The sequence below is a fragment of the Tenrec ecaudatus genome, chromosome 5 (genome assembly GCF_050624435.1).
Source record: "Tenrec ecaudatus isolate mTenEca1 chromosome 5, mTenEca1.hap1, whole genome shotgun sequence".
Taxonomy (NCBI): domain Eukaryota; kingdom Metazoa; phylum Chordata; class Mammalia; order Afrosoricida; family Tenrecidae; genus Tenrec; species Tenrec ecaudatus.
This window is the reverse complement of record NC_134534.1, coordinates 145591937-145609366: the sequence shown is the minus strand read 5'-3', so window position 1 is coordinate 145609366 and position 17430 is coordinate 145591937. Positions and strand designations below refer to the sequence as shown.

At 51.1% G+C, this 17430-nt stretch overlaps 1 protein-coding gene across 3 annotated transcripts in view; it reads left to right on the top strand.

Moving 5' to 3' along the window:
• Window positions 1-17153, top strand: part of ABHD6 (abhydrolase domain containing 6, acylglycerol lipase) — a 48677-nt gene extending 31524 nt beyond the window's left edge. For all 3 annotated transcript variants that reach the window (XM_075549989.1, XM_075549987.1, XM_075549988.1), the window contains 5 exons: window positions 1253-1385; window positions 3868-4025; window positions 10830-10884; window positions 11071-11171; window positions 16919-17153. In XM_075549989.1, the coding sequence (XP_075406104.1) occupies window positions 1253-1385; window positions 3868-4025; window positions 10830-10884; window positions 11071-11171; window positions 16919-17095 (624 nt within the window). In that variant the 3' untranslated portion in view covers window positions 17096-17153. The remainder of the gene's footprint in view (window positions 1-1252; window positions 1386-3867; window positions 4026-10829; window positions 10885-11070; window positions 11172-16918) is intronic.
• The last annotated feature ends 277 nt before the right edge of the window (window positions 17154-17430 follow it).

Sequence of the window (17430 nt, the reverse complement as noted above, 5' to 3'; positions counted from 1 at the left end):
TCAGCTGGGGACTGGCCTCCCCTAAGCTTGTTGTAGTTGGTTCTCAAGAAATACAATCTCTATGTGCTGATAAAACTATTTACAAGGAAAAAAAGGAATACAATCAGTGTTTTCTCAGCTCTTTGAAAAGGAAGTTTGGAATGTCTCAAGCCCATAGCCTTCTCTGAGCAGAAGCTGCAGCAGCCTCTCTGCCTGGCTGGGGAGCGGGGGGAGGTTGCGTTCGGCATTCTGTCCTGTTTTTAGCATCTACTCCTGCCCCCCTGCGGGGCATTCTAGGTCACAGGGACTCCTGAGCGCTTCAGAATCTATTAGCCTAGAAGTTTCAGATTGGTATTAGGTCGTTGGTTTTCTCCCAGCGAAGGATATGTATTTAGTGTCTGCCTCCCCTCAAACTATGTATTCTAATGAGATACATTGTTTCTTTGTCTGTTTGCTACATTCTCAGCACATGGCCATAATCCCTGGTACCTAGCAGCTAACACATAAATATTAGTTTAATAGCTAGAGGGTTGAATGCCTGTTGGGTGAATGGGCAGGTGGATGGGTGGAAGGGACCTTAAATTAGGGCAGAAGTCAGCAAACTATGGCCTCGGGGCCAAGCTTGGTAAACTACCTTCACCTGGGATGAAGTCATGTCCTTCACCTATGTATTGTCCTTGGCTGCTTTTGTGTTACAGCAGCGGACAGCAGAGATGATGTGGGGTACAAAGTAGGATACATTTACTCTCTCAACTTTGATAACATTGTTCAGTGATGGGTGAGTTAGGAGAGCCCTTCCTTAGTTAGACATGATCCCTTAATAACTTGTGCCAGGTGAAAAGAAATGGGAAGGAGCTTCAGAAAGCTCGTGGAAACATGGAATTAAGAGATAAGAGAAATTTCCCAGAGACTTTTTGAAGCCCTGTCATACCAGTAGAGAACCAGTTGAGTTTTGGGTCCTCTTTCATCAATCACTCTACTCACTGTTGAGTCGATCCCAACTCTTAGTGACCCATCAGGACAGAGTAGAACTTCCCCTGTGGATTCCTGAGGCGGAAAATCTTTGCTGAAGCATATTGCCCCATCCCTGTCCCATGGGGAGCAGATGGTGAGTTTGAACTACTGACCCTGTGGTGGACTGCCCAACCCATAGACCACTACCCCACCAGGGTCCTTTTCAATGGTCCCCATAGGAACTTCAGGAGTTTCCTATCTTGCAGTCGCCCTTGTCTACAGCTCTGTAACCAAGCCTCCCTTTCATTTCCCTTCCTAGTTTGTAGAATCCCTCAAGCTGAACAAAAAGCCCTTCCATCTGGTAGGCACCTCCATGGGTGGCCAGGTGGCTGGGGTGTACGCAGCTTACTACCCATCGGATATCTGCAGCCTGTCCTTGGTGTGCCCAGCCGGTAAGTGACGAGGAGGGAACAGCCCCATGAGGAGCTGGATCACAGCAGGGTCGGGAATCTGAAGAAAGCAGCAGTGAAGAGGTTTTCCAGTGTCACCTTTTTAGTGCGTGCCGTAGAGACGGGCAGCCTGTTAGTGATCACGCTAACCAGACAATGCCAATAACAATAATCATGCCCTACAGACTTTATTTTAAAACAAAATTGTGTCTCTGTGAGAGATAGGTGGACATCAACTGCTTATCAGCACCCTCAGTGGTTTACCCAACACACACATGCACCCAGACGCACACAGAGAGACACACACACTGATTTTGTTTCTCCCAAGTGAACTCTTGTCAACCATGTCACTTCATCTTCGTTCTCCGACTCTCCCCCACTTGGTGACCTCTTCGTCTTGATTTGCCCCCAGCCCCTTTCTGGTACACTGTTTGTCCTGTTGTAATGGGCTGACTGGTCTCACGACTTTGAACACACACAGGCAGCCTTGTTCCACAAAGAATCTGAGGGGGTTGATGAACAAGTGCCGAGTTTCGCAGCCCATTAACACTTGGAAGTAAAGCGGTGATGATACCTTCCGATGTTGATTAAGCTCTTATGAGCCAAGTTCCTTATGTGGATGTCATTCTCACGATAACCTTGGAAGGTGAGAGTACTATTATTATATGCCCTGCTTTTTTTGTCTTTTCCTGAAAACTTGGGGATTTGAAAAACACACACAAATCCAGAAAGCTTGACTTTCTCTGTCCTTATAGCTAGCTATACATGACAGCCCGAGCTTTAGCATATCTCAAGAAATGGTCATTTCTATAAAGTTGGATTTTGCATTTAACTTCATTTTCTTCCATCCGTCTTCAAACTTGGATTCATAATGTGTCAGAGAGACAAACCTTCATTCCCCCCCCCCCCCATCTGCTCTGCTCCCTCTTTCTTTGGCATCTTATTGGAGTACGATTCAAAACAGGAAATTGCCTGAAACTTAAGCATCCATCTCCGTGGGCTTTTTACACATGTACTTACTATCAAGATCAAGCTAGTGTGTCTATTTTATAGGTGGTAGCATTGAGGCGAAAAGAGGAAAAAGAAAAGAGGTTACACTGGACTGGAGCTAGGATAACACAAACACCACACCCTAATTTTGCTTTCCCCTCATTCCTTAAAAGAGGTAGTGAAAACGGTGCTAATACAGGCTTTTCGTAAAAGTGAAATGGCTCAGAGCAAACCTCTAAGCCACAGAGGATACCGGTCCTGGCCAATCATGGCGAGCCTAACTTGGCTTGCATTTCCCAGGTTTCCCTGCCGCTGCCTTAGCTCTGTTCCAGGATCCAGCCCAGGGCACCACGTCACGTGTAGCCTAGGATCACTGTCTAGATCAAGAAAATAGCTGGTGTCAACTCCCCCATGGCATTGTGGTGGCCCCCCCTGGCCCCCCCGTTAGATTAGTGGGGGGAGGTGCTGGATACGGAGATATAGGAAATAGGGGTTTTTGCATCCTAACCAGTATTGGACACCACTGCTGCCTCGCCTCTCCCTCTGAATTCCAGCTTTCAGGCTAATTGGACGCTGAAAAAGTTGTCCCACCACAGAAACGAGAGGAGATTTGTCCCCAGGGCGACCATCTGCTCCTGTGCACCAGCTTGCGTCGCGCTCCGGGGTGATAGGAGATGGCGGGAGGTCTCAGAGCGGAGAGGAGAGGAGGCTGTGCCCGCAGAGGGTGGCAGTGCCGTATTGAGACATGAGCACAATTCAGAGGGAGCTCACGCTCTGCCCACGCACTCAGGAAGCGATGACGGGAAAGCGCTCCCAGTCCAAGGAAGGAGCAGTAGCCGCTCCAGTGATTTCCTCTCTCCCTTTCTTCTTTTCCCTCCGGTGGTTTTCCCAGCCTCTCAAAGACACACATGTGAAATGGATCGAAGCAAGTTGTCTTGTGGACTGTTGTCATGTGCCAAGGAGTCGATTCTGACTCCCGGCAGCCTCACCCCACCCGCCCCCACCTGTGAACAGAGGAGAGCTGCCCCAGAGCCTGCTCCAGGTGGCCACCAGTTCAGAAGCCGATTGTCAGGCCTTTCTGGCCTCGTGTGGAGCGGCCACCAGTGTTTCTGTTAGCAGGTGAACTCGGAGCGGGCGAGTGCCGCTGAGACTCGGGGGCACCTGGGGAAGCTCCGACAACTTGTTCTGATGCAGGTTCTGGTTCGAGTGACCAACAGGAGCTTAGAGTCAGCTCCATGTGCAGCCAGTGCTGCCGGGCCACGGGCCACACTCTGAGTCAGGAGGCTTTAAGCAATTCTTAGGGTTTTCAACCCTACCTCCCTGTGTTTTTCAGAATACCTTTTTGATGTTGACTTAAAGATGCTTTTGTTTTTAACCTGGTGAGGGGGGAAAAAAACTACCAGTAAAAGAAGTTGCAAGATATTAGCCCCGGGCAGATCTTGAAAGTTCCCGCCGCAGATGGGAACGCGCCAGTGAACTGGTTCGCTCCCCACAGGCCTGCAGTACTCCACTGATAACCAGTTTGTGCAACGGCTCAGAGAGCTGCAGGACTCGGCCACCATGGAGAAGATCCCCTTGATCCCGTCCACCCCAGAGGAGATGAGTGAGATGCTCCAACTCTGCTCCTACGTGCGCTTTAAGGTGCCCCAGCAGGTAAGGTGGGCCCGGCGGAGGGGGCGCCGACCAGCCTCCCTCATCCATCCTCTCCTTCATGAGCTCATCCGCTCAGCCACTCAACACGCGTCTGCGCGGTGCCTGGGACGTGTCAAGCCCTGCGTGGAGGCAGGGGTGAAAGACGAGGTGGAGAAGGCCCCTGGACAGACAGTCCGGAGGGCGAAGCAGGCAATGAACTAGTAAAAGACTGAACCCAGGAAGTGAAGAGGATGCAGTGATTGAAAATGGGGGTGTGGGAAGCCATGATCAGCCTCTCGGAGGGAACAGCATGCTCAGAGGTGGAAGGACCGTAGACAAACTCACGACATCAGCAGGAGGCCGGGGTGGATGGGGGAAGGGAGGGGGAGAGCAGGTTGAGATGGGGCTGGAAAGGGAGGCAGGGGCTAAGTCACTGGTTCTCATTTGTTCTGTCTCAGAATTTTTGTTTTAAAAGCCTTAAGAATTATTGAGGGAACTGTGGATTCAATCAATGGATGTAGCTGACATTCATCTTAGTAAAACTGAGGAACACTGAGCGCACAAGAAGACTCACCAGCACTCATTCCAGTAGCAGCCAGAGAGATGCCTATCACGTAAGGTTGGGACAGCAGTGTGCTTGAGAGGCGATGTCAGTCAAAAAGCCCAGTGACACTCGGTTGTAAGGAAATCATTTTGACCTCAAGGAAAAGAAGGCACCACTCCGAGAAACACTGGCCCGTGTCAGGAGGCCTGCTGGTGACAGGAAGGTGTGCACGCTGTCTCAGTGCAGCGGGAGACCCACTGGAGGGAGCCAGACAGAAGCTGAGCAACCCGCTCAGAGTCCCTGTGACCTGGAGGCGCTGGTGGCTTAAATGAGGGTGGTGACAGCAAGACGAGAGAGAGCCAGAGCTGGGGGCCTGGGGAAGAAGAAAGAACAGGACTTGGTGACAAATTGGAAGTAACTGGTGACCAAGGTGAAGAAGAAAGCAAGAGAAGGCGGATGTGGGGATTGGCTGAGAGTGCGATTTGGGGGGTGGCGTTCAGGTAACTGTGAGGCTTCCAAGCAGAGATTTCAAGTAGACCGTTGAGGGGCAGAGTGTGGGAAGTCCAGGGGAGATTTCAGAAAGTTCATGGAAATTTTCCTTTATCATCGAATTCCACTTCTCCACAAATTGTGGGAAACCCCTTGTATACACACGTGCAGCTGAGAGAAGTCTGGGCTGGGGGTACCCCATGCGATGAGACTCGAGGTCATGGGTCTGCATGGTGTCTCTGGGTGAAGGGTGTAGGGAGCCGAGTGAGCAGAACTCAGGACTGAGGCCTCCTTACATCAAATGGTCGCTAGTGTAGGAATTAACCTCCCTGGCGGTCTAATTATGTCAGTAATTTTGGACCCAAATTCTTCATTGTTTGTGAAGTGAAAAAATTTCATAATCAGGAAAAATCTGTATTCTGACATGCCGGTGCAAAAAATGGAGTTGCAAGTAATTTATTGGTGGTCCAATACCATTTCCGCAGGGGTTCCCCCACCATTCCTCGAAATATTATTAGGCCCAGAAATTTCCAAATGTCATCTTTGGTCACTGGTTCCCACTTTCTGCTTCTTGAAAACTTAGGAAGCAGAGTAGTGGATTGTTGCTCTTTGTACCAGTTTGTCTCCGTAACAATTTTTTCAATGACCTCATCGGTCAGAATAATGGTAGGTACGCCAAAGGGTTGTTGTGGTCAATGTCTACTTTCATGTCAGGTGCTCCAGTAAACAGGAATCTTGGGGGATTTGCCTGTTCCATACCGCAGACAATAGAGCACCAAGTTCGCACATCGCTGAGCTCAGGTGCGGAATCGTCACTGTCATCACTTAGCTGATCAGTGTCAGTGTCGATGATGAATTTCCCCATGGACCGCTATCGCTCAATTCTGCAAGTAATTCTAAGTCATTGTCGCTGTCATTTATCTGATCTAAAACTCCTTTTGTGCTAAAGTGACACTTTTTTGATGCCCTGGACAAAAAATTTCCAGGCAAAAATTTTTCCAAGTGACAGTAAAAGGGCAGGCAGGGCACTGGAGACCTATCTAGAGACAAATCTGAGGTGATTTGCTCTGATACAATGTAATCCTCAGGTTACACTGTATCACTGTTTGTGTGTGTATGTCTCTACATGCAGTTTTGAATTTCCCACCCAGTTCTGCTCCTGTGCAGGGACACTGCACTGCAGAGAACACCACTGGACCAGGGAGCAGTTAAGGGACTTCTCTGCAGTGTCATCCCGAGGGTGGCTCCTCGGGGTTACCGCTTCTGACAGTTAACCTTTACCCCAAGCCACACTCAGGATTACCGCCAGGGAGGTTAAGAAGCCCTGGCAGTGCCTGGTCATGCACTTGGCTTCTAACCGAAAACTGCAGGTTGAAGCCTCAGCCCCTCTGCCAAAGAGAAGTCCTGGTGCCCTGCTCCCACAGAGGTTCCAGTCGCGGGGTGGTCCTCCTCCATCCTCTAGGGTCACTCCGAGTCTGAACCGACTGGACCACCCATAACATCCTTGTTGGAATGAGGAGTCCCAGGGTGACGCTGACAATGAAGAGCGTGGTTACTAACCCCAAGTTGGGCTTTGGAGTCACTCGGGTACCTCGGAAGAGCGGCCTGCAGCTCTGCTTCTAAAAGGTCACAGCCCTAAGACCCGACAGAGCGCGGTTCTGCTCTGACACATGGGGTCACCTGGAGTCGGAATGGACTCTCAGCGGCACCTGTGTTTTATTGCCGTGGCTGTTCCTTCATGGCAGGACTCTGACTCTGTCTCAGGAGGGTGTACCGAGGAAGCAGGCGGGCGTCCTCCCATGAGTTGAGTGAATGGGTTCTATTCAGAAGCTAGGAACACAATCCAGGCCACAGTGTAGCTTTTCTCTGAAGCAGCCCAGGGGAAGAAGCGCCCAGAATCGGATCCTTTGGTGTCAAGTAAAAACAACAGCAAAATAAATCCAAACTCTGATGCGTAGAAGCTTTATCTAGAGAGAACCGGGAGGGAGACAGGTACAATAGAGAGAACACATGAAGATCTACCTACAGGTGGATGCATGGAGCGAAGTACAGGCTGAACGGGTCTGGGAGGCTGAGTGGGCATAATCTCATGAATATGAATATATATATATATATATATATATATAAAATTTATGTGTGTGTGTGGTTTGACCAAATATTTGTATATGTGTATTTACCTTTCGATCCATGAATGCAGTAGAGCTTATAGGGGGCCAAGCTATGCAAATTTCTTAAGCATAAACTTAAGGGAATGACTCACGGGACCTTGGGGCTCAGGACCATGATCTCGGGAGACACCAAATCCATTGACATAACATGATCCACAAAGATAGATGTTCCCCATCCTGCGAGAGCTACTGGGGTCTTACAGACTCATGAGTGGCCATCCAACATGCAGCTATTGGTGTCTCCCAGCCTGGAGGAAGGAAGGATGGGGAAAGTCCAAGGGGCATAGAAACCACTAGTCCAATGGCCTGATGCAACAAAGGAAGTGCCTGCTACCACTGCCAACTGCTCTGAAAAGGGACCCCACTGGAAGGTGGTCTTCTTCCTCCTCTTCAATCCAGGCTTACTGGTCAGATGGAGCCTGGTTGAGTCCCAAGACTTTGGCCCGTGGTCACCCTTCAGGTCTGGAAACTCATGAACTCGTCCTCGTGATTCGATTTTCAGCCAAACAACAAGCAGGTCTATAAGGGGACAGTTACTCTAGGGAAGCACTCATACCTTCGAAGAATCAGCCATTTGAGCTCAAAAGGCAGTACTGACCCAAGGTCGAAGTTGAGACGGACTGAGGAAGAAGAAGAAAGGGAAACAAGTGCAGGGAGGAAGTGGCGTGAGTGACGCCGCCTCGTTGGGGTTGCAGTGAATGAGATGCACAGGCCGTATGTGCACTGCTGCGTGGGAGGCTGGTCTACCCTATAAACCCTCACCCAGTTCACAAGAAAGAGCTAAGAGGAAAACAGCAAAGTCCTCAGACTGCACCTTGTTAAGGGCAGCAAGCTTGTGAGAGCGGAGAAACACAAGGCAGCCCCTTCCAATTCCAGCTCCCACAGGATTCTGTGAGTGTTTGAATCTGTGTCATGTAGGAAGATGGTTTTTTTCAGCGAGCCATTTTCCTGAACACAAAGCAAGGGGGTTTGTGAACCATCACTGTGTTCCAGTATTGGAAAGTTCAGGTGAAATTCACTATCAACAGTGGTATTATCTATTCTTGCAATCCTCTCCCTCCCTTTTTAGGTGGAGTTGCAAAAGTGCCTCCCAGATGTAATCCTTTCCCCAAACACAGAAAGGAAAGCAATCTAATTTTGGTCAGAGATCTGGAATTACTGCGAGAAGATAACCCTCCTGAAGCCTTTAGGCGCACTTGAGCCCACACTGTCCTGTGGTGCTGTGATGCCCTGTTTGCTCTCTGGTGTCTTCTCTGTTGAGCCCTGTGAGATTGGGACCTTGTCTTAGTGTGCTGCTATGTCTCCAGCCTCAGCACAGTGGTGGCTCCGGTGAGCCCTGCAGAGGCAGGAGGCAGAGCAGGACCGTGCTCCTGTAGGCCATGGCCGCCCTCAGAATCAGCAGACCCAGGCCAGGAGATCTGGCTGCCTGCCTTTGCAACTGTCTCAGCAGCCTTCGCAGGGAAGGCAGAGACCCTGTCAACTGAGAAACAAAGGCACACCGGGCCCTTTCCAGAAGGTTCTCGGTGGTTTATTTCTTCATTGTTTAAAAGGCCCTTCATCCTGAATGGTTCAATCTGCATTTTTAGTAGACCTTGTTCTCTATTTGGATATTGACATGATAGTCATCCAAACTGTATCTTATGGCTAAGCAGAGGGTGCCTCACAAAAGGGGTTCTCTATTGGGCCATATCAAGTAAGCGCCTTCTGTATCCCGTAAGGAGTCCTTTGGCTATTGCGCAGTTCCTTCCTAAGGAAGAAAGGGTGAGGCATCTGAGAAATATAACACCCAACTACAGCGTATAGTTTTTTAAAGAGTGACATCCCAGTGGCCAAGAAACATGAAGAAGTGTTCATCGTCACTAGCCATCCTGGGGACACAAATCAAAGCCACAATGAGATGCCACCTGACACCCACAATGACAGCCAAGTGCAGAAAACAGCCGTTGTTGGAGGAGGTTTGGAGAGATCAGAACCCTCATACACTGCTGGGGGTCTGCACATACGTACAACCACTGGGGGAAAGGAGATGGCACTATCTCACACACCAGGGATAGAAATCCCATGAGATACAGCAATACCTCTGCTGGGTGTACACCTAGAGAAGGAAAGAGTCATAGCATGGTCAGACAGATGCACTCCTGTGCTCATCGAGCCAGACGGTAGACACAATCCCTATACCCATCAGTAGAACTGATCAAGAAGCCTTGGTCCATACACACAATGATGAGGTCTTGGAAAATCTCAAGACTTGGATGGACTTGGGGAACATTATTACACTGACTGCAGTTAGTCAATTATAAAAGAGAACACTGGATGAGATCCCTCCTATAAGGGTGACAAACAAGACAAAGTCTTGCGTACCAATGGGACCAGACTTTGAAGGTGAACCAAGAAGCGGGGCAGGGCAAAGGGAGGAAGATGAAATGGTGGGCTGCCGGTTGACCGGTGGTGACTTGGCTAGATGAGAGGATGGATATCCTCAGGAGGGAATAGAGATTTTAGGAGGTGAGGGGCAGTGGGGGTAGCATATGGGGAGGAGTTGATGAGTGGTTGAGTTGAAGACAGAGTAGATGGTCTGAAATGTACCCCCCACCTAATGCACAATTTCAAAAGTTATTAGAAATCATAGTAATTGCCCAGAACAAAAAATTATATCAATGGGAATGAGGGGGGAGTGTGAAGTGGAGACCCAAAGCCCATCTGTAGACAATTGGACAGCCTTTTACAGAATGGTCACAAGGAAGAGAAGAGCCAGTCAGGGCGTAGTATAGCACCAATGAAACATACAACTTTCCTCCAGTTCTTTAATGCTTCCTCCCCCCCATTATCATGACTCCAATTCTACCTTACAAATTCTGCTAGACCAGTGCATGTACACTGTTTCAGATCAGAGCTGGAAACAGGGATTCCAGGACAGATAAACCCTTCAGGACCAATAATGAGAGTAGCAATACCAGGAGGGTAATGGGCAGGTGGGAAGAGAAAGGGGGAACCGATCACAATGATCTACATATAACCCCCTCCCTGGGGGACAGACAACAGAAAAGTGGGTAAAGAGACATGGGTCAGTGTAAAACATGAAGAAAATAATAATTTATAAATTATCAAGGGTTCATGAAGGAGGGAGGGTAGGAGAGGAGGGGTAAAATGAGCTGCTACCAAGGGTTCAAGTAGAAAGAAAGTGTTTGAAAACAACATATGTACAAATGTGCTTGACACGATGAATGGATGGATTGTGATAAGAGCTGTAAAAGCCCCCAGTAAAATGATTTTTAAAATTAGAAATCATAATTGCCACTGAGTTGACTCCGATGCGTGGCGAGCCCAGGTGGTCAGCGTGGGTCTGCTGAAGGGCTGGTTTTTCAGAAGGACATCACTAGGCCGTCCTCTGGGGTGCCCCTGGGTGGCGTAGAACTTCTAATATTGTGGTGAGCAGCTGAGCGCGCGAATTGTTCGCACCACCCAGGGACTCAACACCGTTGAAGTTGCCATAGGGGTGTAGAGGACCAGACCGGAAATCTTGACGGGGCACCCAATTGCTGGACCTTTCCTGCTTGCCTGCAGGGCGCGACTTGGGGAGGTGAGCCTTGGCTTGGTTCCTAACTTTGGGTTATTTTCCCTTAGATTCTCCAGGGCCTTGTCGATGTCCGCATCCCGCATAACAACTTCTACCGAAAGCGTGAGTCGCCCGCTGGAAGTTTGGGACTGTTGGTTGAGTGTGCTGCTTGGGGGCTGGCTGGCTTCTGTTTCTCAGACTCAGAATGTTTCCGGGAGAAATGGGAGAATTTGGGAGTCATCCCCGTGTCTGTGGTGGCGCCCACAGGCTCAGCTTAGTGTGCACTAACTCGGTTTTCCTTTCCTGAAGTGTTTTTGGAAGTCATCAGTGAGCGGTCCAGATACACCCTGCACCAGCACATGGACAAGATCAAGGTCCCCACGCAGATCATCTGGGGGAAACAAGACCAGGTATGTGACCCATCCCTGGGGCTGGCGCGGGCCTCTGTGAGACACACTTCTGTCCTCAGGAGGAGGTGGGAGGAACCAGTGCCAGTACTGGTACCGGCGTTTACAGGGTGCTGAGGGCCGGCGACGGCATAACATCTATCTTTAAACAAGATAGGCAATTCTAACTTGTTTTGAAAATCATTTGTGTCAATGCTATAGCTCACGTGAAACAAAAAGAAAAGTAGAAACGTTATTTTCAAAGACTACAAAAGAGTCTAGAATGAAAAAGTGGTCTCTTTCACATCCCTGATCCCAATTCCTGTATCTCTGAGCCAACTCTCCTGCCCTGTGTGTGCTTCCTTAGACATTTGTAAGCCTGGAATTGGTGCACTTTTTCTGTACAGAGCCAGATAGAAACTGTTTTTGGCTTTGTGGCTCACACGGTCTTTGCAACTACTTACCTCTGCTGCCAAGGACCAAGCGCAGCCACGGACAGGACAGAAGCAGGTGGGCATGGCTCTGTTGCCATGCCCCTGCCCTTACAGAACTACGGCCACCTTGCCTGCTGACCCCCAGTCTTAGCATTCATATACGTGCAGAGATAATATCTAGATATTTTTCAGGGATGCTATGTAGAGGGGGGCGATTAAAAAAAGTTTGTGGGAAAATTCCGCTGTCTTTCATGTCCATTTTTCTATGAGCTTTTTGAACCTCGCTCTATTCTCTTGAAATATGGATTTGGGAAATCATCTTACACCAAACCCATACGGGTCTACTCGTTCCCTTGCTGACAAATACGTTATTCTGAAATATTCCACTCCTAAAGATGAATTGTCAAAGCAATACAGGGAACTCCTTCCTGTGTATCCTTTGTCCGAAGACATGTTTGTCTGTTTCTTCCAACAGCACTACTGAGCGAGGTGTAGTTAGCATGCCAGAAGGTTCTCACTGTCAGTGTGGACGCAGATAGAACATTCATTGCCCAGAAAGCTCCTTCCTGGCCTCTTGCAGCCCACCTTCCCTCCTGCCCCCGCCCCACACCACTCATCTGGTTCTGTAGACTTGCCCTTCTAAAATGTCCTGTAAGTGGGGTCCTGCGATATGTGGTCTTTTGTACCTGCCCTGCCCCACCCCTCCCCCCGCAACTCAGCACCGTGCATTTGAGGTCTGCTTATGCTCTGCCCACACCAGCCGCCCTGCCCTTGCTGCTTGCCCAGCTTTCCTTCCCGAGGTGCAGCCGGCACATTTTATCAGTGGCCTGTTCGGGACACGTTGTGCCGCCAGCTTCATCCTCCTCTTCTCTCTGTACTTGTGGACCGTTTGGAGGGGGCTGCTGCTCCAGGTGTGTTGATTGTGAACAAGAATATTCGTTCCATCACCCTCACCCGCAAGAGGACAGTGGGGAGATTTAAGTGTCAATGCAGTGCTGTCACCGGCCAGTCGAATCCCAGTGTCCTCCTCTGCTGCTGTTACTGAAGCCCTGCCCTGCCCCCTCCCCTCTTGCCTTCCCTGCCATGGCCCAGGAGCACATAGTGGCCATCTCTTGGTGGGGGTGTCTGGTTTCCCTCAAGTTGACCCGGACTCATGGTGGCCCAGTTGTGTGTACAGTCACACTACTCCGTAGGGTTTTCAAGGTTATGACCTTCCACAAGCATCGCTTCCCGGACACCTCTGGGTGGACTTGAACCAACAACCTATTGGCTAGAGGGTTAGAGTTAGGGTCGTTGCATAAAACGTTCCTCGACGTCAGTTGCCGGTGAGCGGTTCCCTGCCGATTCCTTACCAGCAGTGCAGTCACATCACAGACACATGGTGCTTCCTGCCCTCTTTGGTGCGATTCCTTTGTGCCGCCCGGTCAAGGCGCTGTTTGCTTTCAGGCAATGGCTTCATTGAGCTACTGCCCCTCCCTTTGACACCAATAAACTGTCCGAGACGTGTGGAGACCGAGCTGATAATCTTGCTCCTGTACCCCTTGCTGCCCTGGATTTAGCACTCATGAGTGGTTCTCGCCCAAGACAGTCCTGGACCTCGTTCTGCTTAAAGAGCTCCCTCCAGGCCAGCTGCCCTGAGCATCGCCTGGCTCTTAGCACCCCCACAGGTGCCCGAGTGACGGTGTCCTTTAGGGTTTGGAGCAGCCGATTTTGAGGAGGAAGTTTGTCCTGCCTCTTGATGTCCCTCTGGGTGGGCTCCCCCTTCCAATCTCTCCATTAGCAGCTGAGCCTGGTGGCCAGGGGCGACATGACTCCACTTATACTTTGGTTGTCCAATGGCTCCCAGGTGGAACTTCCACTTGTGGAACAGCAAAGTGGTGGGGGGTGGGGGGTGGCGGGAACTTGCTTGTTGTTCGTAGCTTTGCTCGCTACGGAGCCAGAAATCCGGCTTGAAAGACCTGTGCGTCTGAGACGGAGCGTGAGGCAGGGGTCACGTCTGGCCACGGGCACAGAGCTGACCCTCGTCCGACGCCACTCTCGCTCAGACTGTAACATATGGTGCTGTGTTCCTCGTGCTTCCCTGTGCTCTTTCTTTGCGTAAAATGCCGTCCCGTGGCTCCCCCGGAGGGTGTGGTGCCCGCTGTGGGGCCGAGAGGCCCATGGTGAGAACCACGGCAAGTGACAGCCAGAAGCCGCTGTGACACTTGAATCGGGTTGTCGCTTGTCAGATTTGGCCGCTGAATCTCACGCGGCTTCACAGCCAGGATGGACATTTTGGGGAAATACATGTGATTGCGGCGGCTAACGTAGCGAAAGGTGTGCAGTTGTTCACCACGAAACGAGCCCAACGCCGAGGAGGTTGACAAGTGCCCGTGGGTTTGGAGGAATCTGAAACGGCTGCGTGGCCGTCTCGTACCCGGGACACTGGTGTGCTAGAATCTAAAAGCTTCCTTGGTGATTTCAGTCCTGGAAACAAATGAATGTATAAGTGTAATTTGGGGGCCTCAGTCAAGAACCAATTATTTGGTTTCTCATTTTCTCTCATGGGAACCTTCAGTGCTCGGGCTTTTCCGTGTTCGAACACGAATTTTGAATGAACTCAGTTGGACAACCGAGGCACCGCTGTGGTGTGGGGGCCATTTCTGTGGACTCCAGGCTGCTTGCTCTGGGAGCATCGGTAGGCACGCGTGTGTCCGCAGTGGGGGACGCCTCCCTGAGGGAGACGTGTGCTCCCAGGCGTGGACTCGCTGGGCTAAAGGGATGTACATTTGAAAAATGGAATCGGTCTTGTCAAATGGCCCTGAGGCAGCTCCATGGTGCAGTTCGAGGCCAGGAGACTAGATGGGAAGCCTTCATAAGGCCCCCAGGCCACCTGAATGACAGTGTGTGCTCACAGGAGCCAGGGGCCTTGTGCTGCTGCTCATTGTGAGAGGTGGGAATTGGAGACGCCCTCCCTCTCCCTGTTGAGGCAGTTCCCCAGGGGACTCCCAGGTGAAAGGTACCCCACGGGGTGCTCCTGGTAGGTGGGCTGCAGGTCACCACATAGGCAGAAATCGGCCTCAAATAGCTCAGTTGTCTTGCAGAGGACACCAGGCCGGGCCCTATGGCCCTGTGTGGGGAGGGCAGGGTGGTCAACCTTGGGCGCGCAAACATCTCTGACTGGCTGGGGATGTGCAGGGCAGAGATGGGGACCTGGACAGGAAAGCAGAGCGCTCTGTTTCTGTGGGTCCCCTCTACTCGTCTACCGCAGCCAAGGAGCTGAAAGAAGCTTTGTGTGCCACTGAGTCAGCGAACCAGCAGAGCTAGCAGAGTGATTCAATGAGAAATCAGAGGCAGAACAATGAAGGCCTTTGTTCGTGAGCAGAATCCTAACTGATTTGGGGCTGTCAGGGACCTGCCGGGACTGGCAAGAATCCAGGATCCTTGGGGGGGGGGGGTGGATGCGGGGAGTGGTGGGAGCAAAATAGCTTTGGTGCCCATGAGACCACGCTTCCAGCCCTGCCCTTGCCCTTGTCAGCTGCACTGCCTTCAGCAAGTCACCCAGCCCCCTCCAAAAATCGGAGGGTGACTGTGGGACTCCAAGGGGATCGGAATCTTGGAAATAGCCTTTCCCTCTTGGGTTTAAAGAACTAAATGATTGATTGAACGAGCAACCATTTGAGATTAAAAAAAAAACATTTCCCAAGGAGAAAGCCCGGCAGGCAGGAAGGGTGAACAGAGGAGGAGGAGGAGCAGAACTGGAAATCCAGGGAGCAAGTGGGCCAGTGGTGCTGCCTCGGGGGACTGCAGCCTGGGGCAGGACACAAAACATGTACAAATTATTGAGCGGAAAACCAATGGGCTCTGTCAACCTTCACCCAATTCACCACAAAAAAGTTTACAAATAACACGGTTCATTATTACATGTCCTTGAACGCTGATAGTTAGCTGGCCCCGGACCATGGTCCCGATTTCCTCAGAGCCGCCGAGGCCCATTTCCTTCCAGAGAAAGAATCAAATATTCTCTGGGCCTGCTGTCAACGTGATTGGGCCCTCAGCGGCCCAGCCCTCAGATAGAGGACAAACAGCGGAGGCTTTGTGGGGTCCTTGATTTCCTTGTCTGTTGCTTTTCCTGCTCTGTGTTTGGTGTCCCAGAAATCAAATGCTGGGCTGCATTCACCCTGCATCTGTGGTGGGCCCACCCATTGGCCCGGCTGGTGTGCGCTGCCCAGATGCAGAGAGAGAAAGAGAGAGATGCTTCCCTGAGGCTGTGCCCAGCGAGAATAAGCCTCCAAAATAGAAAGGCCTTGCGGTGTTTTGTTGTTTTGTTTAGGGGGAGGGGTGTTTGCTCTTGCATTTAAAATAGAGAGGAGGTGTCCTCCCCCCACACCTGAGAGTTGGGATGAATAGAAGGTGAGGTCTGGAAGAGCAGGGGGAGGGGCAGACGAAGCTCTCAGGAAAGCAGTTGGGGAGAAGTACTACCTTGGGTTGGAAGAGCAGGGTATCCCAAGTGGAAATGACAATGCAATGTGTTGTTTCCGAAGCGTCCGTCTGGCTGAAGGCATGGGCTCCTGTTGGATTAGCGTGCTCTTATTCACAAACTTTGGGGCAGGAGGTGACACAGCGCTGGGAGACTACCCCCCCCCCCCATAGGAGCTTCCAAGAGCCACCATGTCCTTGGTGGTAATCAGCTGCAGCTCCAGCAATTCCAGCACCTTCCCTGGGTGCCATCCACAGCTTGGGTTCATGGACCCATTGGCTGTAACTGTATGGTCCTTTCTGTTAGCTAAACCCTATCCCGTCACTCTCTTGAACATGGCTCCCTGTTGCCCTCAAGTGGGGGTCTAATACCCCCCCATGTACCTGGAGTAGCTGGTCCCTCATCTCTGTCCATCTCTTCATTGTACTTCAGTCACCCAAACCACTGGCTGGACTCTGCACTGGCCTTGACATCCCACCTGGGACTGTGTCCTCTCCCGGGGGTCTGCCTCCCTTCCTGACTTTCTCAGGGCCCAGGAGGGATGGCCTCCCTCATCCCTGCACCTCCTTATGCTCTCTCAGCTCCCAGGATCCTTGGCCTCACATCGTGCTGGATTTGTCTGTGACTATCTGGGTGCCCCACCCAGCCCCTCCCTATCTGTGCTCAGGGATTGGGTGTGTTTCCCCCTCAGTGTTGTTGGAAGCTAGCTGCATAACCTCAGTCACTAGTTACTAATGAAACCGTGAGGTGGGCCAGTCACTTCCAGCAGAAAGCCCCAGGCCCCAATCTTGACGTGACTTGACCCTAAAATTCACACAGGCAGGTGCTTCAGTACCAGGGTCTCTGTGTGCTATCTAGTTTTCTCTCTTGCCCCACAGGTGCTTGATGTGTCTGGGGCAGACATGTTGGCCAAGTCGATCGCCAACTGCCAGGTGGAGCTTCTGGAAAACTGCGGGCACTCGGTGGTGATGGAAAGACCCAGGAAGACAGCCAAGCTCATCGTTGACTTTTTAGCTTCTGTGCACAACACAGACAGCAACAAGAAGCTGGACTGAGCCCCCAGCTGCAGCCTGCATTCCGTACACAGCATCTGCCCCCATCTCCAGAATCGACGTGGCCACCACTTCTCAGGGATCCCACCCCAAATGCGGTCGGAGCGCCAGCATCCCTGAAGAAACTCGGCTCCCAGCTCCTCCCCAGTTCCTACAGTTCCACAGTGCTTCAGGGCCCCCAGGAAATCACCAGACCTTTTCCACACATGGAAACCCATAGGGAACAAAAAAAGGGAAACCCGGCCTGAAAAAAATCTACCAAGAAGACTTCAAGCTCCTGCCCCAGACAAGCTCGTGCAAAGCAGCCACCCTGGACCGTGACACGGAGGACAATTTCC